Genomic DNA, 27,332 nt, shown 5'->3' with positions numbered 1-27,332 from the left:
TTACATTATGAATCAGTCATCCACTAACTTATCCTTTAAAATCATTCATATTTCAAACTGACATCAATTCTTAGAATAAAATGTAGCGCCCATGTTTAAAATTTATTTTTCTTGAAATACCTCTTTTGAGTAGAAGTAAGACAGGTAATGGGATATAAATGGATATTTGATCATCCTTTAATTTAAAAAAATCAGCATCTGCATTTCCATACTACAGAAGATGATATAATTTCTCATTTCCAACTCTGACACGGTTTTGGAGAATTTCCAATTAAAATATGAGTAACAGATTATTCTGGGGCTAAATGAAGATTTTAGTCCAAAAGGTAACATGTAGCAATATTTTACTTTACATTGAATTTCACATTTAATGTAGGGTCACTTCAAACAAACAAACACAAAGGATTAAACATAAGTGCATAAAATTGATAAATAAGACTGATTTCCACAAATAAAACTCCAATTATCCAAGGTCATCTGGGAACAAGATTTTTTACGTATATCCACTTTCTAGATAAGAAGGTTAACCATAGGATGGGACTCTTTTCTACTTGCATCACATGTGTCCCTGACTTTTTCCGACCAGCTTAGGGGCTGGGTGGTCTACACTGGCGTCTTTTGGATATTAAAGTGGGCTGCAGCCTATGGTGTTTCCCAGGTGGCTTTGCTTTTGTAAGCTCTTTCTTTGATATCCATTGAAGAATACATCTTCCATCCTCTTAATTTGTCATTTCTATCAGCTATGGCCTTGGAAAAACTGAAAAAACAATTTTATTAAAATTACTTATTAAATGAAGTTTTAAAAAGTCACTGAGTGAGGGACTAGAGATGTTGTCCATGGCATAAAAATTCAGGGAGTGGGTGTCAGTTATCAGCTTGACAGGTATGTTCTGGAGGATTGAATTTACTGAAAGTCCAACACTAAACTAAGTGAGTCATGACTGGGTTACCTAATATAGATGAATGGCTTCTCTTTTCCTTTAACCATGAAAGAATTCTAGAAGAAATATGCCAGAATCAGAGGCAGAACATCTGTGTTCTAATGACATATCGAGACATGAGTTCCATAAAGCAAGAGCATATTGTAGGAGTGTCATCATAATGGGAGTGGAGAGATTTAAAGACCTCTGTTGCCAACCCTATCACCCACTAGTGGCCTAAATTTGGGAAGAAACGTACATTTCCATTGAACTCATTCCCTTCTAATAAAAGGGAGTGCAGTCATCCCTGGGTATCCGCAAGTGATTGGTTCCAGGACCTCCCGCAGACACCAATCCATGGATGCTTAAGTCCCTTATATAAAACGGTGTAGTATTTGCATATGGATACACACATCCAACTGTATACTTTATTTTTTTCTTAATTTTGTAAATATGTATTTATATTTAGGTATAGGACAACACTAGAAATAGATATACTGAGATATTACTACTATCTCCATAGGGTGATTTTTATGGGTGATTTCTATTTTTTCATCTCTAATTTCCAAATAAATCTTACATAATGAACATATTTTCTTTTTATTAGGAGATAATATTTTCTTAAAGAAATAAGAAAACAATGGAGGATTTCACATCAGAATAAACTGAAAATACAGGGTCCTTAGAATCAGAGCTGTATTTGTCAATATCCTTTTTTTGTTTGTTTTTGAATTTTATTTTATTTTATTATACAGCAGGTTCTCATTAGTTATCCATTTTATACTCTTCAGTGTATACATGTTAATCCCAATTGCCCAATTCATCACACCACCACCCCCACCACCCGCCACTTTCCCCCCTTGGTGTTCATATGTTTGTTCTCTACATCAATTTCTGCCCTGCAAACTGGTTCATCTGTACCATTTTCCTAGGTTCCGCATACATGTGTTAATATATGATATTTGTTTTTCTCTCTCTAACTTCACTCTGTATGATAGTCTCTAGATCCACCCACATCTCTACAAATGACTGAATTTCATTCCTTTTTATGGCTGAGTAGTATTTCATTGTATATATGTGCCACATCTTCTTTATCCATTCATCTGTCGATGGGCATTTAGGTTGCTTCCATGACCTGGCTATTGTAAATAGTGCTGCAGTGAACATTGGGGTGCATGTGTCTTTTTGAATTATGGTTTTCTCTGGGTATATGCCCAGTAGTGGGATTGCTGGGTCATACGGTAATTCTATTTTTAGTTTTTTAAGGAACCTTCATACTGTTCTCCATAGTGGCTGTATCCATTTACATTCCCACCAACAGTGCAAGAGGGTTCCTTCTCCACACCCTCTCCAGCATTTGTTGTTTGTAGATTTTCTGATGATGCCCTTTCTAACCAGTGTGAGGTGATACCTCATTGTAGTTTTGATTTGCATTTCTCTAATGATTAGTGATGTTGAGCAGCTTTTCATGTGCTTCTTGGCCATCTGTATGTCCTCTTTGGTGAAATGTCTATTTAGGTCTTCTGCCCATTTTTAGATTGGGTTGTTAGTTTGGGTTGTTAGTTTTTTTAATATTGAGCTGCATGAGGTGTCTATGTATTCTGGAGATTAATCCATTGTCCGTTAATTCATTTGCAAGTATTTTCTTCCATTCTGAGGGTTGTCTTTTCGTCTTGTTTATAGTTTCCTTTGCTGTGCAAAAGCTTTTGTTTCATTAGGTCCCATCTGGTTTTTTTTGTTTGTTTTTAATAAATTTATTTATTTTTGGCTGCGTTGGGTGTTTGTTGCTGTGCGTGGGCTTTCTCTAGTTGCAGCGAGCTGGGCTTACTCTTCATTGCGGTGCATGGGCTTCTCATTGCAGTGGCTTCTCTTGTTGAGGAGCATGGGCTCTAGGTGCATGGGCTTCAGTAGTTATGGCATGCGGGCTCGGTAGTTGTGGCATGTGGGCTTAGTTGCTCCACGGCACGTGGGGTCTTCCCAGACCAGGGCTCGAACCTGTGTTGCCTGCATTGGCAGGTGGATTCTTAACCACTGTGCCACCAGGGAAACCCCCTACTTGTTTATTTTTGGTTTTATTTCTATTACTCTAGGAGGTGGGTCAAAAAAGATTTTGCTATGATTTATGTCAGAGAGTGTTCTTCCTATGTTTTCCTCTAGGAGTTTTATAGTGTCCGGTCTTACATTTAGGTCTTTAATCCATTTTGAGTTTATTTTTGTGTATGGTGTTAGGGAGCATTCTAATTTCATTCTTTTAGATGTAGCTGTCCAGTTTTCCCAGCAACACTTATTGAAGAGACTGTCTTTTCTCCATTGTATGTCACTTTAAATATATCATGCCACTCCCTTCTGGCTTGTAGGGTTTCTACTGAGAAATCAGCTGTTAACCTTACGGGAGTTCCCTTCTATTTTATTTGTCATTTTTCTCTTGTTGCTTTCAATCATTTTTCTTTAATTCTTGTCAGTTTGATTACTATGTGTCTCACCATGTTTCTCCTTGGGTTTATCCTTCCTGGGACTCTCTGTGCTTCCTGGACTTGGGTGGTTATCTCTTGGGTGGTTATAGTTTTTGACTATAATCTCTTCAGATATTTTCTTGGGTCCTTTCTCTCCCTCTTCTCCTTCTGGGACCCCTATAATGCAAATGTTGGTGCATTTAATGTTGTCCCAAAGGTCTCTTAGGCTGTCTTCATTTCTTTTCAGTCTTTTTTCTTTATTCTATTCCATGGCAGTGAATTCCACCATTCTGTTTTCCAGGTCACTTCTCTGTTCTTCTGTCTCAATTATTCTGCTATTGATTCCTTCTAGTGTATTTTTCATTTCAGTTATTATATTGTTCATCTCTGTTTGTTTGTTCCTTAATTCTTCTAGGTGTTTGTTAAATATTTCTTGCATCTTCTCAGTCTTTGCCTCCATTCTTTTTCCGAGGTCCTGGATCGTCTTCACTATCATTATTCTGAATTCTTTTTCTGGAATGTTCCCTATCTCCACTTCATTTAAGTGTTTTTCTGGGGTTTTATCTTGTTCCTTCATCTAGTACATAGCCCTCTGCCTTTTCATTTTGTCTATCTTTCTGTGAATGTGGTTTTTGTTCCACAGGCTGCAGGATTGTAGTTCTTCTTGCTTCTGCTGTCTGCCCTCTGGTGGATAAGACTATCTAAGAGGCTTGTGCAAGCTTCCTGGTGGGAGGGACTGGTGGTGGGTAGAGCTGGGTGCTGCTCTGGTGGGCAGAGCTCAGTAAAACTTTAATCTGTTGGGTGGGGCTGAGTTCTCTCCCTGTTGTTTGTTTGGCCTGAGGTGACCCAGCACTGGAGCCTGCAGGCCCTTTGGCAGGGCTAATGGTGGACTCTGGGGGGCTCATGCCAAGGAGTACTTCCCAGAACTTCTGCTGCCAGTGTCCTTGTCCCCACGGTGAGCCACAGCCACCCCTCACCTCTGCAGGAGACCCTCCAACACTAGCAGGTGGATCTGGTTCAGTCTCCTATGGGGTCACTGCTCCTTCCCCTGGGTCCTGATGTGCACACTACTTTGTGTGTGCCCTCCAAGAGTGGAGTCTCTGTTTCCCCCATTCCTGTCGAAGTCCTGCAGTCAAATCCCACTAGCCTTTAAGGTCTGATTATCTGGGAATTCCTCCTCCTGTTGCTGTACCCCCAGGTTGGGAAGCCTGGCGCAGGTCTCAGAACCTTCACTCCAGTGGGTGGACTTCTGTGGTATAAGTGTTCTCCAGTTTGTGAGTCACCCACCCAGCGGTTATGGGATTTGATTTTATTGTGATTGCGCCCCTCCTACCCTCTCATTGGGGCTTCCTTTGTATTTGCATGTGGGGTGTCTTTTTTGGTGAGTTCCAGTGTCTTCCTGTCAATGACTGTTCAGCAATTAGTTGTGATTCTGGTGCTCTCGCAAGAGGGAGTGAGCGCATGTCCTTCTACTCCACCATCTTGAACCTCCAACTGTATACTTTAAATCATCTCTAGATTACTTATAATACTTAATACAATGTAAATGCTATGTAAATAGCTTTGCTTTTTGGAACTTTCTGGAATTTTTTTTCAAATATTTTTGATCAGCCATTTGTTAAATCCATGGATTCAGAATTCGTGGATAGGGAGAGCCCACGGCATAACTTGATAAACTCTAAGGTCCTTCGAGCTCCAAAAGCCATAAATCAACTCCCTGAATCACTGTGAGGGACGGGAGATTACCAAGAGGAATCTTTTCCAATAATACATGATATAAAAAGGTAATTGTGATGCTCTGAGGAATGAAAGGAAGGCTATAAGTACACCGTCCAAAGGGAAATAGGAACAGAACCTCTGAGTCAATTTATAAGTGATTTGCTGTAGATGATTAAATCTGAAAAGTATCATAATGGTTATTCTTCTCATAACTGATGCCACTGATATAATTCTTGAAACTTAAGCTCCTTATGTCTAAGTACTTAATTACTCACCCTTTTCAAACAAATGTATATATATACATGCATGTATATGTTCCTGAGTCTACAAGAATACCTTAAAAATATTCTGGAACTTAAATTATATCCTTTGGGTCCGTTGATTGAAATTGGATTGGCCTGTGGATCCCTCTGCTGAGAAGCTTTTATGTGTTTATTTGGGTACAGTCATCAGTTTACTTTTGGGATCAAGACCAGGGGTCAGAGCTATGATGGTGATGGAGATATGAAAACTCGCGCTTTGGTAGACTTGACCCCAAGGTAAATGGGGACAAGAAAAAAATTAGGTTTAGGGATTAAGAATATTGAGTTCATGATTTACAAATTGTAAATGCAAAGCTTCCTTTAAAGAAAGACCTTTTTGTGGTAAGAGAGCAGCCCAGTAGCATAGTTAGGATTCATTTGTGTTTCTCCTCTTCAACTTGATCCAGATGCCGTTACTTGGACGAAGAATCAGTTCTCCTGCCAGACCAAGTTCTTCTCTTTTTTGGTTGGATTCTACCCAAAAATGCCTCAGGATGCAGGAAAGAATGGTCTTTTCTTCCATCATGGCAAACTTTTGACCTTCAAATTAATGTAAATAGCAACACTTTAATGATAGATGTATCTCAAATGTGAGAAATCACAAGTCCAATTAGAGGAAGCAAGCAATTTTATATTTTCGCAGTGGGCCCTGGGAGAATCAGAATCACTTGGGATGCTTGTAAAACATGAAGATTCTTGAGTGCCCTTCCTGTTCCCACCCAGTGCATCTGAACAGCTAAAGTGGGCCAGATATTTGTATTTTAGCAAAACCTGAGATGAATCCTGGGCTCGTTTAAAGCATGAGAATCACTACTCTCGACTGATTTCTTATTTAGGCCTTTAACTTAAATTTAATTTACTCGAGAGGTACTAAATAAGCGTCAGATTCATCCATTTAAATCTGGCCTTAATTTACAAATGTCTGCATTTACATAAAAGATAAAATGCGGACTTCCCTGGTGGCGCAGTGGTTGAGAGTCCGCCTGCCGATGCAGGGGACACGGGTTCGTGCCCCGGTCCGGGAAGATCCCACATGCCGCGGAGCGGCTGGGCCCGTGAGCCATGGCCGCTGGGCCTGCGCGTCCGGAGCCTGTGCTCCGCAACGGGAGAGGCCACAACAGTGAGAGGCCCGCGTACCACAAAATAAATAAGTAAATCGCTGCGATCTTTAATTGCAGACTAAATAAAAAAAAAAAAAAAAAAAAAAAAAAGATAAAATGCTAGAGATTCTGAAGCTGATAGTCTTTATAATGCATGGTGACGTGCATTCACTTTGCTTAAGAACTTCTGGCCTTGTGGTAAGCATCTTGTGTTTTGGTTTTGCAAAATGCAGTTCTTAAAATCAACAAACACAGAAATTAAGCTAAATATAACGAATTGTTATAAATAAGTTTTGTACCATATGAAGTGTGTTCTATTTTAATCTAAAAGCTACAACATTTTCAAACTATTTATGCTTTATGTTATGGGCTAAATTGTGTCCCCCCAAATTCATAGGTTGAAGTCCTAAACCTCAGTATCTCAGAATATGACTATTTGGAGATGGGAACTTTAAAGAAGTAATTAAATTAAAATGGTCAAAAATAAAATAATCAGATGGGTGGACCCTAATCCAATCTGGCTGGTGGTCCCTATAAAAAGAAGAGATTAGGACACAGACACACACAGAGGAAAGACCATATGGGGAGACAGGGAGAAGAAGATCATTTACAAGCTAAGCAGGTATTTATTACCAATCCTGCTGACACCTCGATCTTGGACTTCTAGCTTCAGAATTGGGAGAAAATAAATTCCTGTGGTTTAAGCCACCCAGTGTGTGGTACCATGTTATGGCTGCCCTAGCAAACTAATACACTTTATGACAGTCATATTTTAAAACAATAATGTATAGTAAAGTGGAGGGAAGAGGAAGCCAGTTTTTTAAAAAGACAGTTGCCTATGGGCTGCTACATCTCAAGAAATTTTTGTGTGAAACCCCCTACTCTGCAGGCCTGAAAGGTCAAACGAGTTCTGACGGATACAAACCTATACAGTTTCGGGGTCCAGCAGAGAAGGGCACATATGCGTATGAATGACGTCCTTTCGAATTCTCGGGAAAGAACCGTTCTGGCTTGAACTCCTCAGGATTGGGGAAGTATCTTGGATCTCTGTGCAGTGCATAGGGCATGATGATTACTTGAGAGCCTTTCACGATTTTGTAGCCCGCTGTCAAGAAGTAGTCAATAGGCCATGAGGATGGAGCAAGACAAACATTAAAATAATCCACTCTCCCTCCTATTCAAATTATAGAATTCTTACCAACTTCACAGTCTTCATTAAGATTACGGGCAAAGAAAGGAACAGAAGGAAAAAGGCGAAGGCTCTCTTTAACAACACATTCCAGATATTTAAGTTTCCTCAGGTCATCTAAGGTAGGAGGACGATCAGATCTCCCTGGTTTTAAGTAAATACAAGAGATAACAAGGAAAGGATTATTTGAGCTTGGGGGATGGGACATTGAAGAAGAATACATGCATCAAAACATGTTAAATACCTACAGCTAAAGTAGAGTTTCTAGTATTACCCATAATCAAAATAAAATGAGATATGCTCAGTAAAAGAAACCAGACACCAACGGTCACATGTTGTGGGATTCCATGTATAGAAGTATTCAGAACAGGTAGTAAATCCATAGAGACAGACAGTAACTTAGCAGTTGCCAGGGGCTGGGGGAAGAGAGGAGAGTGGCTGATTAATGGGACAGAGTTTCCTTTTGGGGTGTTGGGACTCCAGTGACATCACTGCTGGCATCAGCCTAGGACAGCTTACCTGCGGACTGCTGGTTGTGTCGTAGAAAAGTTTGTGCTACCGGCTTAATGCATCTTTTCTCTCATTGGTGGCCAGATGTAATGCTGTATGAAACAGTTTTCCTTGACCCCATGACTCAATGCTTTATGTAGATATGTCTGCTTCATCTATTAAGCAGTGAGACGCTTGAGGACAGTAACATTTATCTGTGCATCCCCAGCATCTAGCCCAGTGCAGTCACATACCATGCAATTAGCAAATGCCTGTATTCTGTAAGTGATGAATAAGGCTTTGCTAAGAAGACTGGGACTGGAAGGGATCCCATAGGGGAGCCTTCCTGCTTATTGCTGTATCTTTAGAACAGGTCCTGCTGTCTATGCTTCATGAGCAGGAACGGCACTTGCTTCCATGGACATGGTACCCACAGTGTAACTAGTGAAGGGACGAAACATACCAAACACTTCCTCCAGTTCGTTGTCCACTTTTTGCTGGACTTCTGGATACGAACCCAGGAGATATAAGGACAAGTTTATTGCAGCTGCGGTCGTATCGTGACCCTACAAATGTAAGGAAAAAATAACTTAGTGGAGTAGTAGTGTGAAGATTAGAAGAGATAACTCTATTTGGAATTGTCTCTGGATTTGACAGAGACAGAATAAAACAATTCGGTACAGTATTTCACCTTGGTGAGAAACAAACAAAACAATCCCTTCAAAGGGAAGGTTCATGCTTAGATAGGTATTTCAACACTCTAAGGTCCTTCGAGCTCCAAAAGCCATCAGTCAACTCCCTGAATCACTGTGAGGGACGGGAGATTACCAAGAGGAATCTTTTCCAGTAATACATGATATAAAAAGGTAATTGTGATGCTCTGAGGCATGAAAGGAAGGCTGTAAGTACACCGTCCAAAGGGAAATAGGAACAGAACCTCTGAGTCAACTTATAAATGATCTGCTGTAGATGATTAAATCTGAAAAGTATCATAATGGTTATTCTTCTCATAATTGAGAAGAATTATGCATATGTGGTGAGAAGTGGCTAGGCTGTGCTAATAAGGGGGCCTTCCGAGGGAACTAGGTGCTCTTGACTGTTTTTAAGGGGAAAAAGCCTGACTTTTATGAGCCAGTTTACCAGATCTGTACTCCTCCACCTTCTAGCACTTGTAAGGTAGGCTTTACCAGTCAGCCCAGGACGCCGGGGTGTCTATGTGTGGTCTGAGTAACATCCTGCATGTCAGGAAGTTGATAAATAGCCTCCCGTAATACTTGCTGAGCTTTAGGCAAAATACTAAGTACTTTGCAGAAGCTAATTCAGTTTTCCTTTAGAAAGACTCTGTGAAATACCTGATACAGATATTTACATTTTAGAGATTAAGAACATACGAAGAATTTTTTTTTACATGAGTTTTGCAGAAAAAAAAAGTTTGGAAAATCAATAATAATATTATAACTCTATGAATAAGACTTTTAGGGGAACTAAACCGAAAACAAATTGTTTCCTCTATGGAAGTTCTTACTTTTCCATTTTCCCCATGCAACACAAGTGATGGTTATAATTTTTCTTTCTCTGGGCAGAAATCTCCAAAGCACTTGCTTCATAAAACAGCTTTGAAGTTGAATTGTTTGAGGTTTATTCTGCAATTTTATAAAATACATATTTTCCGAGTCTCTGATATTGGTGCCATTGCCTCTTCTCAGGCTTGCTGTTCCTTCACAGAGACTACCCTGAGCTGCGGACCAGATCTGGCCCATTTCACTCAGTTGTTTACCAGAGTCACAGGAGGAAGTGCTCTTGCTAAAGAATTCTTAATAACTTTGCTTGAATTTATAGGCGGAAGCCTGATCCCAATGTGTAAGAGATGTCGGCTGAACTTCCTGCTTCCACGCGTCTGCTACCCGAGGAAAGCAGGATTAAGCAAAGCACAAAGCACACAGTTTATAGAAGCAGGCTGGTGGGACAGGGCAGGGGCAGGAACCTTAGTATCCAGTGGCCAGCACCTGGGGCAGGAAAGGTGTGGTCGTAATAACCTGCAACCTCTTTATGGAGGAGGTCACCATATTATAATCATACGAGGTGTGTCTCCTATTTGATGCAAAGAAGAAAGGACTTAGAATTTCAAACAATGTTAGAGCTGGAAGAAACGGATCATTATTCTGGTTGTTTTCATGAAAGTGAGAGGTTTTTGGTAGGAGAAGGATGTGTGTGTGCACGTGTGCGTGAGAGTGTATGTATGTGGGCGTGTGTGTGTGCGTGTGTATGCAGGGCAGAGATGTGAGATGGTCTCTCCACTTTAACTTCAAATGATAATAGCCAATATCCACCACACCCTTCCCATGTGCCGGGCAAGATTCTTCGTGCCCTTTAAAATATCATTCATCTAATCCTTATAATTATCCTGCGAGGCCCGTGCTATAACAGTGAGGACACCAAAGCCCAGAAAGGCTCCATGAGTTACCCGAGGTCCCACCTGTAGTACAGGTTAGAGGTGGGATTTGGCCCCAGAGACCCCAGCTTAACACTGCTCCACTTCTTAGCTAATTTAGATGTCCATTTTCTGCATAAAATTTCTTTTCAATGAAGCGCTCTGCTTAAAAAAGAAGTTTAAAACCACTGATCTAATCCGTCTCTCTATTTTATACACAGGGAAGCTGTGACAGAAATCTGAGATGATTGGCACCATCTCATAAGGCTAGTCAGCATGGAGCCAGAATGAGAACTCGGGTCTAGGGACCCTTGACACAGCTTGCTTTCCTATACTGTGCCCCCGGGAGAATGTGCGATCTGGCAGTATACCCAGAGGTACACTGTACCCAGAGGTACGCTGTACCCAGGTGCCTGCAAGCAGGGCTGCTCACACCATCCATGGCTGGCATGTACTGAGCCATCCAAAGCTACCCATGCCCTTCACTTTCCTCCACTTCCAGGATATTACCACAGGGAGCTTTTTAAAACCATTTCTTCATCTTTATTTGGCAATCCACACACTGAGAGATTCACTCTTTGTAATATTTAATAATGCTAGAATTACCTTTTGTAAAAACTGCCTCTTTCTTTTCATTATTTGAAGGTCAGAAATCCCTTTAGAATCACAAACTAGTTAAATTCTCTGTCGGACGGCTCTTGCTATCTTCTCTAGTTTGGGCAGCTCAAAGCAAGAGCTAAGCACTCATTTGCTAGAACTTCAAAAAGGAGGTAGTGAAAAGACAGACTTGTGGGTTTCAGAAAGTTTTAAAAAGCATGAAGCAATATAGGGAAAGCAATTTCTGACTTCTTTTCTACGTGGAAAAATCCAGTGGGTTTTAGGTTTTCCTGAGAAAACAATGTGTCTAGCGCTATACTCACCACGAGTCAAAGGCTTTTTCTGAAGAAGAAAGCTGATCTGGTACTTAATCAGGTTCTTACATTTTGTTATTTCTAATTATAATGTAGTGACTCATCCTCAGTTATATGAAGCTACTTTAAAACTTGAATAAACTTTTAAAAATGATGCTAAAGATTCTAGAAAATAACTGCAATTTGTTTAATGATACCCGAAAATAATGTGATGAGGTAAAATACCTCAAACATAAAGGTGTCAACTTCTTCTCGAATCTCTTCATAACTCAGCTTGTTCCCTTGGTCATCAGTCACATTTAAAAGCAAGTCGAGAAAACCCCTGCGTTTATTATTGCGTGGAGGAGAGTCCTTGTCATTACTTCTGCCTTCTTCATGTCTCTTCATTTCATTGGCCCGTTCAGTGATGACCTGTATGAGTTAAACAATCATATGCTCTTGTTTGGAATTTGATGTAGCCTCATAATATATTTTCTTATGAAAATATACTAGCTTCTTTCATGGATTTTTTCCCATGAAACCTTTCCTGTTCTAACTCAACAATAACTTAGGCTCTTGTGGAAAATATAGTAAAGCTTCCTGTTAACATTTTAGGACATTATTTGGTAAGACTTTAAAAAACAAATTTAATGTCAGACAAATTCAGAATATTCAAGTGCTATTCCTGCCATCTTTCTAACATGGGGATAGAGTTAGTAGTCCCCTAAGTGGTGCCTTAGAGATTTGGATGAGCTAATGAGAAAAAGTTTAGGTGGTGGGAGAATGCAATCATTATATAATAGACTAATAATGGATTGCTCTCGTTACAGCTTGCATCGGGGACAAGAAACAGCAGGTTGAGCAGTCAGTTCACCCTATGTGCTCACTGTTCCTGCTGCCTAGATTTCTCTTTCTTCAGATGCCAGTGTGGCTGACTCCCTCCCTCCTTTTAAGGTCTTGACCCCTTCTCACACCATCAGAAAGACCTTCCCGGATCACTGCTAACCTGGTCCCTAGCACGCACTATCTTCCTAGCCTTACTTTATTTTGTTTTTCCATTTCACTTACCACCTGACATTATAGTATACTTGCTATATAATATAATGCATGAATGTACCATCCATGTGGCAGCAAATTTGTCTTTGTTCATTGGTATAATTCCAACCCTTAGAACACTGTCTGGCATTTTAAGGACGTTCCTTAGACCTTTGCTGAATGAATAAAAGAATTAAAGCCCATAAACTTAATTTGGCTGTACATTTCAACTTCCTTCTCCTGTCAGGCAATTGACCAAACCTGCTACTAAGTGATCTGAATGAATAGATCCTAAGTGCTTTGAGGACAGAACACCGTATCTCCTTTCATTCTTGGGGGAACCCCCTAGGGCCTGGCACTCAGTATGCAACTTTCAATATTTATTAAATAAATAATATTGTCCATCCAATTTGGAATTCATTAATTATTGACATTGATAGTAATGCATGTAATTTGAGGAAAAATGTGGTCATTCTCCTACTGCCGAGTAATGGAGATAACTCTGTCCTCCACTGTGGCCACCTCAATCCAACACCTCATTCATCCAGCATTTCCTGACTGGGAACCACATGATCTGTTGGTGACAGGCTGTACCTCACTGTAAGGAAGAAATGCCAATATAGTTTAAACCGAAACTGACAGCAAAGAGAGAATATATTTAAATTGGTACTTTTATCAGTACATTTAAATCATAATTTGATGTATATTTTCAATTAAATATTGCTTTGTCAAAAGCACATGTTTAACACAAGACTGACATCTTACATCTGAAACAATATCACTATCTCCTTGTTATTTTTTAATTGGAAGTAAAATAGTGACATCTACTTAATTTTAATCTTTTCCAAGTTGAGATACTGCTATAAATGCCCTTTGCCTTTGAAAGCTACTGCCTAATCCAGACATTTTCCCTCAGACTCTCATAACATGGATCCCCTCCTCTTTATCCATTCAACACAGCACCCTGGTTGTTAATAAATATTTATAGTTCATATCACATTTTGTAATTTTTTTAATAGACAACCTGCTCTACTAGACTAACCTCTTTCAGGGGACATACATATCTTACTTATTACTATGTTTTTAACACTTGGTACAGTGTTTGGCACCTAACAAGTGTTTAATTAATATTTGGTGAGTACATAATTAAAATGTAATCACACTGTCTCCTTCTTTCCATTATTATTCAACTTTTATTTTATGAGACACAGGCTCCAGGGTATGTTAACACAGCATAAAAATCTTGGACGCATAAAAGATCTAGAAATGGAGAGTGGTGATGGAGTGCAGTTAATGGTAAATTTTATGTTGTGTATATTTTATCACAATTAAAAAAAATCAAGGGCTTACATTTTTGGTAAAATCATGTAGGATTTTTAGGCTCCTTTTGTGTTCCCATCCATCTTTAAATATAAGGAACAAAAGGTCAAGCCAGAGCCAGGGCATCTTCATTCTTTGATGTATTGAATCACTCATCCTATAAACAGGATAAAAACACATCAGCTGATACACTGAAAATGTGTATTTCTTGAGCACCTAATTGATGCCCGCTCTCAATGAGGGTAATATGTAGGGATGATAATGATTCGTCTTAGAGGCTACTAAGATCCAGGCTTTACACTCAACAATGAAGGCATGGGGTATTACACATCCAGTGAAGCTTAAACATTTATTGGGTCCTTTAGAGGAATGAAGAATCTGTTATAAAACATCCTTACTAAATGGTCATCTGATCTCTGCTTCTTTTTCTCCAGGGAGAGTTCTTGACCACCCCAGGCTGCCTGTGGCTCTTGTAGCACAAGCTGATATGAAATCTGCCTCTTTATAGTGTCCACTCATTTGCTTTCTCACTCCTCCGTAGTGCCAGTAAACTATGGGTTGCCCTCTTCCACAGAAAAGTGCTCATTAAATGCTCATCCATCACATAGCTGTCACGAGCACCACCCTCATTATTCCCAGTGAGAAGCAGAAAGACCCCTACACGATCTTCCTCCTTCATGACCAGCTTAGATGTCAATTCCTCAGAGAAGACCTTTCCTGACCACGCAATCTGTAAAACACATCCTTGTTTTCCTCTCTCATATCAACTTGATCTTTTCTTTCTAAGAAATTATTATAATTTATAAGTTTATATTCATTTGCTTCAATGCCTGTCTCCCCTGCTGTTCTGTTTCATGTGCCCGTATAAAACTAGTCAGTACCTTGTGCAGTGAATGGCAGATTATAGATGCTCAACAAGTAGTTGTTAAGATGAAGTGAAATGAGCCGTGGACTTAAAGATAGGATACATTGAATCAAATCTTGGCCCTGCCTCTTAATAGCTGAATAATCACAAGCAATTTTAAAAGTAAAGTTGATTATTTCAATTAAAAAATAATACAAAAAAAAAAAAAATACATACTCAGTGCAGAAAATATAGGAAAGGAGAATGAATCACAACAAAACCAAAACACAATAAGAAAGAGAGCACACACACAATAATAACCGCAGCTAACATTTTGGTATAGTATCTCCTAGCTTTTTCTATGAATAATATTTTTATACCTAATGGTTATCAAACTACCAAAAATTTTATGTCTTTCTTTTATCACTTAGCATCATAATGTAATCTCTTGATATATTATAAAATAGTCATTTAAAATTACTGCATAATCTGGATGTGCCATAGCCATTCCTGTACTGTTGAAAGATATGCTTAAATGGTTAGGTTAATTTTTAGTATAATGTTTCACTTTGAAATGATGAAAAAGCTACAGTACAGACAGAAATTATTAGCAAGAATTTTTTAAAGCCCTGATCAATAACAATTTTATTTTATTTTTTTGGGCCACACCACGCAGCTTGCGGGACCTTAGTTCCCTGGCCAGGGATAGAACCTGGGCCCTCAACAGTGAAAGCGCAGAGTCCTAACCACTGGACTGCCAGGGAATTCCCAATAACAATTTTAGAAATAATTAGGGCTTCATTTACCTATAAACTGCTTGAACATACTCGGAATCATCGTTGCTTTGAGCACCAATGTTCTTCCCCATAGCTGTTTCTGTAAAATATAGTGAGAAGCAACCATTGCACATATCTTGGCTACATTTTCCAGTGGCAGACACTTGAAAAAAGACGTTATGTCCTGTTCTGTTCATATATATTGTAGAATTGTTCTTTTCCCACTTCTCTTACTCCCAGTTCCTGCTTCTCTTACTGCTTCTCTTACTCCCAGTTCCTGCCCTTCCTTCCCTCGGACCTTCTGGTCATGTTGGCTCAGTGACCATTTGTCCGAAGTCCTATGAATGGCTGCTGCTTCTCAGGTGGCTAATTTAGCAATAGGACCTTCCAGAAGAACCCAATGTCCTTTCTCCCCTGCCCCGCCCCGCCCTATGGACTGTTATTTTCTATTTGTGCCATTTTATCATTACATCCTAACTTTAAAAATAAATCATTGAGACTTACCACAGATTATATCTAAGGCACAAAGAGTGATGTAAAAAAAGCAGTTAAATGCTTCTTGGTCAACATGTTTTTCAAGCTTATTAACCAATATATTTGCTTGTTCATTCATGACATCTAAGAAATCTTCCAGAATTGTAAAATGAAAAGTGGGTGTTAACATTTTTCTCCTAGAGCGCCACCTGTTTCCAGTACTAGAAATAAAATACACGGTTACAAAGAAAAAAGAAGCAACATCTGAAACAAATAAATATAGTCATCATCAAGTTCTCTTGAAACAGCTTAATCTACAGATTCTCAAATGCTTTGCTCAGAATGACAAAGACTCGTGTATAGTTACAGAATGTGAATATTTTGAATACTGTTCTATATTACTAATGTTTAGAAGAGTATTCATTAAAAATGGAAACATTTAAGAATTGTTCTAAATTTCTAAGCTCTGAATTTCTAAAAATTAGAATTTTTCTCCCCTCTATCAACATCTTAGTCCTCAGATGACCCACTGCTTTATGATTTTCTTTCATCTCTACTATCTTTGAATTCTCCAAAGTCCCCACCAGGGTCCTGCCTTTCTCTTGCTAGGCCCTTTCTCAGAGGATGGAGTCCTGTTTCTGGGTGCCAACTCAAGAAGTGAGGCTACTGTGTTCGATACACTTCTCTGAGGGTGACTGCCCTTTTCATTATATTTTCAAGATTTCCCTTCTGCAAACTATCCTTGGCTTTACTCCATTTATACATCAGTACCTCCTCATTTTTCTTGGAACACTAGTGATTATCATTATTGAATATAGTGGCTGGAGATTACCATACACCCTATCTATCAAAGGCCCATTGTTAGCTGGACCTTTCCTTCCAGCTTCTCCCATAATTCCCAATACCTCAATCTTGCTATTGGAAGAATACCTTGTGTCAGTTCCTGAAATAACAGATTACCCATAGAAATAACTGTTTCTACAAGACAGCTTTACAAATTTCCACTGAGGTACCTTGTAAGAAGTCCTAGGCCAAGCCACGGTTCTAGAAACTTGTACATATAGGATTTGTCAATGTGCTTTGAACTAGTTAAAATTACCTTTAAAAGAGAAAAAAAAAATTGAGGGATATAGACATCAAAACAATTTCAGTTATAAGAACACCTGGCTAGAACACAACTAATTTTTAAAGCAAGATTTCATAATTGTTATTTCTCTGTGATTCGTTTTCATTCCTGTGCCTCAAAGAAATGTAATTAGAGTTTTGAACTTATAATTGTCATTCAGTCTTGAGGACTAAATGGAGTTGAAAGGAAGGAAAATGTCCAAGATGATTCCTGGTTCCTCCCACAAACTAGGAACCAAGCAGAGTCATTTCTTGAGGGGAGAGGGGAGAGGCAGGTGAATCCGGAGGATGACCACATCTAATGAGATTCCCACCATCAGACAGACAGTGGAACATTGATCACATCTGCCACATACCTCCACATTTTCTGCGTTATAAAGGAACACCAGAGGTACGGGCCCGAGCCAGAGTTTCACCAGTGGCAGGTGTCGGTATTCTTCAGTGTACTGAATCATCTGCTGAAAAAAATCTGGGAGAAAATATTTAATCTTAAATTTAATCAAGACAAGAATTTTGTCTAATAAGGATAACAGCACAGGGAACTCTACTTAGTACTCTGCAAAGGCCTATATGGGAAAAGAATCTAAAAAAGAGTGGGTATATGTATATGTATAACTGATTCACTTTGCTGTACACATGAAATTAACACAACATTGTAAATCAACTATACTCCAATAAAAAGTTTTTAAAGGCAAAAATTTTGTAATAAGTTCCTTATTGTGTCTCTTGGTTCCTTGGGGTTTTTGTTTTTGTTTTACTTTGGACAAGTCACTTAATATCTCCTAGAGAGATATTTGTTGTTGTTGTTTTAGATTCCACACAGAAGTGAGATCACAAAATACTTGCCTTGCTTTGTCTGACTTATTTCATTGAGCATTATGCCCTCAAGGTTCATCCATGTTTTCACAAATGGCAATATTTCCTTCTTTTTTATGACTGAATAATATTCCTCTGTGTGTGTGTGTGTGTGTGTGTGTGTGTGTATACCACATTTTCTTTATCCATTCGTCCAGTGATGGACACTTAGGTTGCTTCCATGTCTTCGCTACTGTAAATAATACTGTAGTGTACATGGCATGCATATATCTTTTCAAGTTAATGTTTTCATTTTCTTGGTATATATACCTGGAAGTGAAACTGAGGGATCATACGGTAGTTCAGTTTTTAATGTTTTAATGTTTTGAGGAATCCCCATACTGTTTTCCACAGTGGCTGCAGCAATTTACATTTTCACCAACAGTGCTCAAGAGTTCCCTTCTCTCTTGCCAAAATTTGTTACTTCTTGTCTTTTTGATTATAGCCATTCTAAAAAGTGTGAGGTGAAGTCCTATTGTGGTTTTTATTTGCCTTTCCCTGACGAGTAGTGATGTTGAGCACATTTTCATGTATCTGTTGGTCATCTGTATGCCTTCTTTGGGAAAATGTCTATTCAGACCCTCTGCCCATTTTTAAATGAGATTGTTCAGGGTTTTTTGCTATTGACTTGTATGAGTTCTTTATATAGTTTGGATATTAACCCCTTATTAGAAATATGATTTGCAAATCATATATCCCATTTTGTAGGTTTCCTTTTCATTTTCTTAATGGTTTTATTTGCTGTGCAGAAGCTTTTTAATTTGATGTAGTCTCAATTGTTTATTTTTGCTTTTGTTGCCTTTGCTTTGGTGTCAAATCCAAAAAATCAAGGAGCTTACCACTTATGTTTTCTTCTATGAGGTATACGGCTTCAGGTCTAACACTTAAGTCTTTAATCAATTTTGAGTTATTATCATGCATGGTGTAAGATAGTGGTCCAGTTTTATTCTTTTGCAAGTGTCTGTCTAGTTTTCCCAACACCATTTATTGAGAGTCTGTCCTTTCCCCATTATGTGTTCTTGGATCCTTTGTGCTAAATTAATTGACCACCATCTGTTTATTTCTGGGTTTCTATTCTGTTCCATTGATCTATGTGTCTGCATTTATGCCAATACCATACTGTTTTGATTACTATGGCTTTGTAATATATCTTGAAATCAGGAAGTGTGATGCTTTCAGTTTTGTTCTTCTTTCTCAAAATTGCTTTAGCTATTTGAGGTCATTTGTATTCCATACAAAATTTGGTACTATTCTATTTCTGTGGCAAATGTCATTGAGAGCTTGATAGGGATTGCATTGAATCTGAGAATTGCTCTGGATAGTATGGAAATTTTAACAATATTAATTCTTCCAATCCATGAACATGGAATATCTTTCCATTTATTTGTGTCTTATTCAATTTATTTCAGCAGTGTCTCATAGTTTTCAGTGTACACCTTTTTTACTTCCTTGGTTAAATTTATTCCTAGGTATTTTATTCTTTTTGATGCAATTGTAAATGGGATTGTTTTCTTAATTTCTCTTTCTGATAGTTCATTATTAGTGTATAGAAACACAACTGATTTTTATATATTGATTTTGTATCCTGCAACTTTACTGAAGTAGTTTATTAGCTCTAATAATTTTTTTTTGCTGGAATCTTTAGGGTTTTCTATAATATCATGTTATCTGCAAAGAGTAACAGTTTTACTTCTTCCTTTCCAATTTTGTGGAGGGGAAGGCTAGTTGGGAGGCATATGGGTATCCAGGGCTTCTCCTGGGCAATGGGAATGCCTGATTGACAACAGTGGGATTCATCCCAAACTCACTGTGAGGCTACTAATATGATGCTTGAGATTTTGACAGGGTTTTTTTTTTTTTTATGTGGGAATTTGGGCAAGGGGAAAAACTGGTATGGCATAAAAAACAGAACCATTAAGCTCTTCAGCTCTTTTTCCATGTCAGAAAATGTGCTCGTGCTTAGTCCATCCCTGGTCCTCTTCCATCCTTAAGCTTCACCCACCCCTGAGCTTCAGGGCAAGTTGTTCAAAGTTGGAGAAGGGCTAAGGCTGGGGATGTCCACTGCATATAAAATTAAATCAATAGTCTTGATTTTTTTAAGTGCACGCCAAACCTAATAATAATCATCTTAAAATAATTAACATTCATTATGTCATATTTACTTGCTATGGCAGGTTATTATATGTCAGATCTAGTGCTCAGGGTTTCAGGTGTATTATGTCTTTTGTGCCTCACCACAGTTATATGGGGAGGGATGCTGTTATTACTGTCATTAAACAATTGAGGAAGTTGTGCACAGTTAAGCAACTTGCCCAATGTATCACCGAGCTGGTAAATGGTGGAATCTGGCTTTGTACCCAAGGCAGTCAGACCCCAGAGTGCACCACCTTAACCATATTACCGCACTTCTTCAAAATGTCTTCTGGTCAAGACAGTTGGTAACATTGCCATGAAAAGAGCTGGGTCAGGTCAACAGTATCAAAATATCTGGCTTCGTGCTAATATACTGCCTGCCTTGGTCTGGTCTGACAGAGGAGACAGGGAAGTCTGAATCTGTGGTTTGAAGATATCAGGTCCAATAGCAGGTGGCAGCTGAGGAAGACGGGTGCTGACATAGATGCAAAAGCAAGAGATTAGAGTTCAAAGGGCTCATTGGAAAGCAACTGCAATACTCCAGGTGGAATTACTGAGGGCAGAATTTGGACTGTAGCCACAAAATGAAAGGCACAGCCTCCTGTATAAGAGACAAAGGTGCTGAGAACAGGGAATATTTCTCAGAATATTCTGATATCCCCAATTTTGCTGAACTCAATGCTGGGCACAAAGCAGGGCTTCAATAAATGGTTGATTGACAGCTTTAACTAACTTAGTCTAACCAAGTTCTAGACAGTGATCTAGATACCACATGCATTAAATTTCATCCTTAAAATTACTCTGTAATACAGTTACATTTACAAGTAAATGTTAAACAAACAAACAAAACCCCTCTAACTTAGAGAGTTTCAAACAACTTCCCCAAATCCATCAACTTGGTTGCAAAGCTGGAAATTGAGCAAAAGTTTACCTGTTGCCAAAATCCAGTACTTGTATGACGGATCAAAAAGTCCCTTTATAAAAGACAGTACACTGTCATTCTCTTCACTCAGAAAGTAATTCCAAAGAGAATTATGTTAAATATTCCAGTCAACTCACAGTCTGTTTTGAAACAGGTCTTATTCAATAGAGATTTCAATTCTTAGAAAACTTCCCAAAAAGAATATGATGAGACTCCTCAAGTATATTGTTTCTTTTGTGGGGAGGGGAGGGTTCATATTTCTACATAATTATTTTTTAATACTATAAAGCCTTAGGATAGAAGGGGAGGTTAGCTCTGCTTTAAGTATTATCCAAGATGATTTTACAAATGTGGTTTTCATATAAATAAATGTGAGAGGGGGAGCGAGAGGGAGAGAGAGAGAGAGAGAGGGAGAGAGGGGGAGAGAGAGGGAGAGAGGGGGAGAGAGAGAGGGAGAGAGAGGGAGAGAGGGGAAGAGAGAGAGAGAGAGAGAGAGGAAGAGGAAGAGAGAGAGAGGAAGAGAGAGAGGAAGAGAGAGAGAGAGAGAGAGAGAGAGAGAGAGGGAGATTTCTAAGTTCTAAGAATTTGCCTTGTTCAGGGAAGTTTCTGCCTTTAAGGCTTTAACAGCCAAGACAGAAGCAAAGACTGCAGTGCTCTGAGGTAGGAGCAGGTAGGAGGTGGGAAGAGAAGAAGCAAAAATTCAGGACAAAAGCTCAGAGATACTGCAACCTACGCTGTACACAAAGAAAAAGTTCGTTGGGAACGGAGGGCACTAGCAATTTTGCCAGGTGTCATAGGGAAACTAAATAGAACTGGGACTCCATCCTCCAGCGGGTGACAAATCCTCTCTCCCAGCGTCAGCACCTCAAGCCCTGGTGTCCAGGCTGTAAGAAGGCCGGTGGCGCGGCGCAGGTCGGGAGCCCCCATCCCTGGGACGGGGACTTGGCCGGCCTGGGCGCGGTCCCTTACCTCTCGCGTCCGGCTTTAACATCAGCGCGTGTCCCAGGAAGGGGTAGGCGCCCTCCAAGGTTGGGACCGCACGCATCTGCTGCCATGTCCACGCGTAGCTCGCCACCATCCGCAGGAGGTGCAGGGTGAGGATGGCGCCCGCCAGGGAGACCGCGCACAACCCGCCCCAGAGCAGCAACCTCTGCCCGAAGCTCAGCAGCCACAGCGCCAGCATCGCGCCTGCGGGCCGCTCTGCACCTGGACTGAGGCTGCGGGACCGCGGGGCGGGATGCTCGGGGCGGCGGGCGCGGTGCAGCCCCGGGAGGTCAAGGGCGCCAGCCCCTGGCGGAGTTTCCTGGCCTCTGAAAAGTCGGGCGGCGCCCGCAGGGTGCGGGGCGCTCCGGGAGCAGAAGGGGGCGTCGCCGGCCCCGCTCACTTCCCCGTCCGGCCGGAGGTGGGCACAGGCCTGGCCGCCCTGAAGCGGGGGCAGCCCTGCTTCTCGCGACAAGGTTGGAGTCTCCGAGGCTCCTCGATCAGGCACTGCGGGGGCCCAAGCCGCCGTAACCGGCCTCTTTGTTTGCTTCGAGCAGAAAACGAAAGTTCGGGAAACGAGCATTTGTGGGCTGTGCTGATGTAAATGGTGGCACGTTAGTGGGTGGAGCGGGGAGGATGCTGAAGGTGAAATGGAAGGCAGCTTAGTGACGGAGAGGCACTCCGGGGCCAGAGGGGGCTGAGCTTTGGCTTATAGGCCCCCCTCTGCTGGGAACGGGACGACTCAGGCTAGAGTGCGCAGGATATTTTTAAATGGAAATAAGTATCTGGTTTGAAACTCAGCCTCTGGAGCTCGTTTTTTCCCGGCTGGGTACCTAAGCTCATTTCCTTGCACATCTGCCAGTGGTCCACTCCGCTGGGACTGGCTGCCTACCCGCCCGGAGGTGGGTTGCATCCTGGCATCCGCATCGGGGTCATTCGGGCAGCTACCTACTCCGATCCAGAGTAGCCTTAGGGACACGACCTTAGGGGCACCAGTTATCAGTCTGCATCGGATGGCTGATTGCGACACAGGGGAGTTGAGTAAGGTTGTTGTGATCCAAATATTTTTCAAAATATTTTCGGGAACAAGAAAAGGTAGCACCCCAAGAGAACAAGGCAAGGGCGGGTGGGAGAGGAGGGAGGTCGCGTTCTCTGAAAGCGGTGGAGGTAAGTGATGCTGGGAGGGGAGGTTTCGATAAGGAGACAGTAGTTATGGAGTGCTCTCAAAAGGGAAAGGAGACAAACCTCTGAGCCTGCGGAGGGAAAAGGTAAGGACAGTGAGGAGGATGCTCCACTTCTGCCCAGGGGCTGGTTTCCCTAACTACCAAATTCTCTCTTTTCTCCAGGTACCCAACCCTGATTCTGGTTCCCTTGTGTACACTTGATCCTTCTTCACAAAGGCGCTGGGATGGAGGGTCCCTCTCCTAGCAGCACGTCCCTAAGCTATAGGAGAAGTGCCAAGGAAGCTGGAATATTGAGATTACCCTGTATTTTTATTTTGCTTAATTGGATTAGCTTTACATGCAGCCACCTGCAGAGCCTCTTTGATGTAGAGAAAAACATACCTAAGACTTTTCTCCAACTGAATTTCTTCAAGTCATCTATATATACCGACACAGAAAGACGTTCATGAAATATTAAGTGGAAAAAAATAATAACAAGTTGCAGAACAAAGTATATAATGTAATGCCCTCTTTGGGAGAATTTTTTTTCTCTGCAGCTAGACTAATACCTGGAAAGAAAAATAATGATCAACTCGACTGCATGGGAATGGAGAAGAACTTACACTTTTTATGTTATTCACTTCCATATTGTTGAATTACTTTAACACTTTAAAAAAATATATCTGTGTAATATCTTTCAGTATATCTTCTGGGCTCTCATTTCCTTCTCTCTAAAGGACTGAGGCTGAGCCACAAGGCCAATTAAAGCTATAAAAGTACAAGATTTGTCTATATCTGACTCTCTGCTAATCCCTGTGGACAGAACAAGGAATATAACCTACAACTGCAGACCTCAGGAAGTCGAGAAAGAGGGAGGGATGGGGTGGGGTGGGGTGGGGGGAGTGAATGCTCCAGGCAGCATGAGAGAAGAAGTGCTCCAGGTCAGGGAAGGGTATGAGGGGTTCAGGAGACAGTGTAGGGGCCCCTGCTTGGAGCACAAGGTAGCTCAGAGTGCCTAGAGCGAGATGATGTTGATGGGTGGCATGGAGCGAGCTGAAATAAACCTTGAGTTGACTGCCAGGTGTACACGGTTTAGTTTTATTTTGAAGGCAATTTGTGGGTGAGGAACAGGACACTGAAGTTTTTTTTTAAGGGTCAACAAAAGCCTTGTCCCTTTGTTCCCTTTCATCTTTCCTGTGGTTTTCTTGTTACCAGATGGGACCCTTCTCATACTGCCTTGGAATTTACATTTCAGAGGAAACCAGTCAGATGGCCAGGCCTGCAAGAAATGCACAGCACCATCCTTCTCTCCTGGTAGCAACGTACACAGTGCTGCATCTTAGAAGGTCCACCGTAAAAGGTAAGGATGCTCTGTGTAGGAAACAGTGCTGTGCCAAGGTGAAGACAATCTGTCTGCCTTTGTAACCACATTCATTGTCAGCTTCATGGAACTAATCCAATTGAGTAGGAAGGTGTGAACTTACTTTCTCTCCTGAAGATTCATTCTACAGTAAAGGACGAATCCCTTCCCACTTGGAAGGACTTGGTTTGCTACTCTCCCCAGCTTCAAATAAGTGCTTTTGAAAGTTAGAGTCATGGGCCAGAATGTGTTATAAACTACAGAAGGCCTTTATAAATGTTAACACTGATTTCCTTAAATTTTATCTCACTTGGAATGATTCCCAGTATGAAAAAGATACCTAATTTAGATTAAAAAAATAAATTCTCACTGGATATAGAACTATGTTATCTATATACTCACACACATCAAATGATCAGTGTAAATTCCTACTGTCTTCAATTCCTCCTCTTATTCTCTCCTGAAGCCTCTTCAGACTTTTGTGTTGTCCATTCTTCTAGCACATATCTTGTCAAGATCACCAGTATCTCCCATGTAGCTAAATCTTTAAGTCATTTCTCAGACCTTATCTAAATTGACTTATCAACAGCATTCAACATGTTTGAGTCCTTATCACTTCCTTGAACCCCGCCGCCCCCATTTGACTTTGACTCCATATTATCTTGATTTTTTTCTCCCTCACCAGTTATTCTTTCTGTCTGCTTTGCTAGTTTCTCTTCACATCCCGTACCTCCAGTGTTAAGATGCCCGGGGCTCAAAACTCTTTTTTCCCTGCTTCTGAGTTCTCACTTTCTTGGTTATCTCATCCATTTCAGTACTTAAATACCACACACACACACCCAGTCTATACCTACACACACACACACACACACACACACACACACACACACACACACACACACACACACACACACACACACACACACAGTCTATACCTCCTCTCTAAACCCCAGGGACAGATATCCAAACACCTCAACATCTCCACTTCAGGCATCTCAAACAAACATGTCTCAACATGCCGCCAAATCTGCTCCTCTTGAACTTTTTCTGATTTCGGTAAAGGCCAACACCATCTTTCCAAGTGTTAAGCCAGAGCTTTCGAGTCAATCTGGATTTTTTATTACCCTGCTCATCCAGTCCAATGGCAAATCCTATTGGCTCAAATTTGAGAACACACCCAAGGTCCCTGACTCCTCCCCAGCTGCACCACTATCATCTGATCTGAAACATCATCTCGTGTCAGATTACATCACTTGGTCCTCAAAACTCTCCAGTGGCTCCCCATTTCGGATAATTTACAACTTCCAAGGCCAAAAAGGATCTTAAACCCTCAGCTCCTATTACTTTGCTGATCTCATTCTTTATTATTTACCCCCTTGCTAATTCCATCCCACGTCCCACTGGCCTCTTTGCTGCTCTTCAAACCTCCAGGTATGCTCCTGTTTTGGGCTGTGTGTTTTTTCCTCTGTCTAGAATTCTTTTTTCCATTTCTACATGGCTTCTTTTCTCATTTGCTTTGAGTCTTTGCTCAAAGACTACCTCTGCAATAAAGCCTCCCCTGACTGTCCTATCTAAAGTTGCAACTCTTTCCGCTGTCACATGGCCTTATTTTATTTCTTCATAGCACTGATTGTTATCTCACCTTATGTTTCTATTGATTTGTTTACAGTCTGTGCGCTCCACTAGAATATAAGTTCTATTAGGTCAAAACTTTGTCTTGTTCAGCCCAATGCTTAGAACAGAATCTTATACAAAGGAGGTGCTTGATAAATATCAAGCCGCACAGGAATGCCATTTTCTGAAATGAAGATTAAATTGGTGTACTCATAAATGAGGTAAAACCCTCACAAACATATATGGATATATATTTTGAATTCACAGGGAAAAGTTTGCTGTGGAGTTGGAAATAAATGAATGAGTAACCTGTGTATTAGACACTGCAGAATAGAGAAATATTTACACAAATTGTATTGAAAATTGGGAATCTAAACATTTTATAAATGTAATGAATTTTTGAAAAGTCAACACTTTTTATTAAAAATTAAAGAATTAAACATCCTAACCATGATCTGTAGTCATAAGAAAACAATGACAATAAAAATATAATATGCAAATGATTTATGATATTATAAAAATGTATCTCTTAATTGGTATAGAAATCCCATTCTAGTTCAGAATAACAACTCTATGGATACTTCCTTTAGTATTAAATTCATACAATCTAGTAGTTTTCTATGGTATTTTACATTTTTTTATATTATTTTTAAATTCCTTCATTTCTTCTTTGGTTTGGGATAAACTGACATTTTAATTAATATAGTCACTAACCTTAGTTTAAAAATTGATCTCAGGAGTAATTTGATTTGCCTTTTTCAAACTTTGTTAGGTAAATTCTAAGATGAGACTCATTTATCAAAGTAGATTATTATGAAAACACTGCCCTACACCATCCTTGATTTAAGCATTATTTAATAAACTCTAGATTATTACCTGTATTATCTTTAATACAGGTGTTAAAATATATGCACGAGCAGGCTGTTTTTTTTTTTTAAGTGAGTGGTAGAGCCAAGACTTTACATAATCTCTAAAATAGTACTTTATTTTCCAACAGAAAATGTTTATAAGCTATGAGTCTAGACCACTGTACTTCTATTTTTTATTTTTTATTTTTTGCGGTTCGCAGGCCTCTCACTGTTGTGGCCTCTCCCGTTGCAGAGCACAGGCTCCGGACGCGCAGGCTCAGCAGCCATGGCTCACGGGCCCAGCCACTCCGCGGCACGTGGGATCTTCCCGGACCGGGGCACGAACCTGCGTCCCCTGCATCGGCAGGCGGACTCCCAGCCACTGCGCC

General features: G+C 40.3%; 1 protein-coding gene across 1 annotated transcript; it reads right to left on the bottom strand.

Moving 5' to 3' along the window:
* Nucleotides 1-5,497: 5,497 nt before the first annotated feature.
* LOC116746666 (cytochrome P450 4V2) lies at nt 5,498-22,791 on the bottom strand. Its single transcript, XM_032618212.1, has 11 exons — nt 21,947-22,791; nt 17,424-17,536; nt 16,956-17,041; nt 15,973-16,163; nt 15,499-15,568; nt 13,879-14,005; nt 11,740-11,925; nt 8,636-8,738; nt 7,693-7,827; nt 7,420-7,599; nt 5,498-5,934 (listed from the first exon to the last, which is right to left on the bottom strand). Exons 1-11 carry the CDS (start codon nt 22,539-22,541, stop codon nt 5,762-5,764), a joined length of 1,959 nt encoding a protein of 652 aa, XP_032474103.1. The 5' UTR covers nt 22,542-22,791; the 3' UTR covers nt 5,498-5,761.
* Nucleotides 22,792-27,332: the final 4,541 nt, after the last annotated feature.

Source organism: Phocoena sinus, chromosome 21 (genome assembly GCF_008692025.1).
Source record: "Phocoena sinus isolate mPhoSin1 chromosome 21, mPhoSin1.pri, whole genome shotgun sequence".
NCBI lineage: Eukaryota > Metazoa > Chordata > Mammalia > Artiodactyla > Phocoenidae > Phocoena > Phocoena sinus.
The sequence above is the reverse complement of the archived record's forward strand: the minus strand, read 5'-3'. Positions and strand labels throughout refer to the sequence as shown.

Coding starts and splice junctions, on each gene's coding strand:
- LOC116746666 (XM_032618212.1), bottom strand. CDS start 22,541: ATGCTCGTTTCCCGAACTTTCGTTTTCTGCTCGAAGCAAACAAAGAGG. Junction 16,164..16,955: donor GGCCTAGGACTTCTTACAAG/GTACCTCAGTGG, acceptor TTTTATTTCTAG/TACTGGAAACAGGTGGCGCT. Junction 7,828..8,635: donor CGAACTGGAGGAAGTGTTTG/GTATGTTTCGTC, acceptor ACTTAAAACCAG/GGAGATCTGATCGTCCTCCT.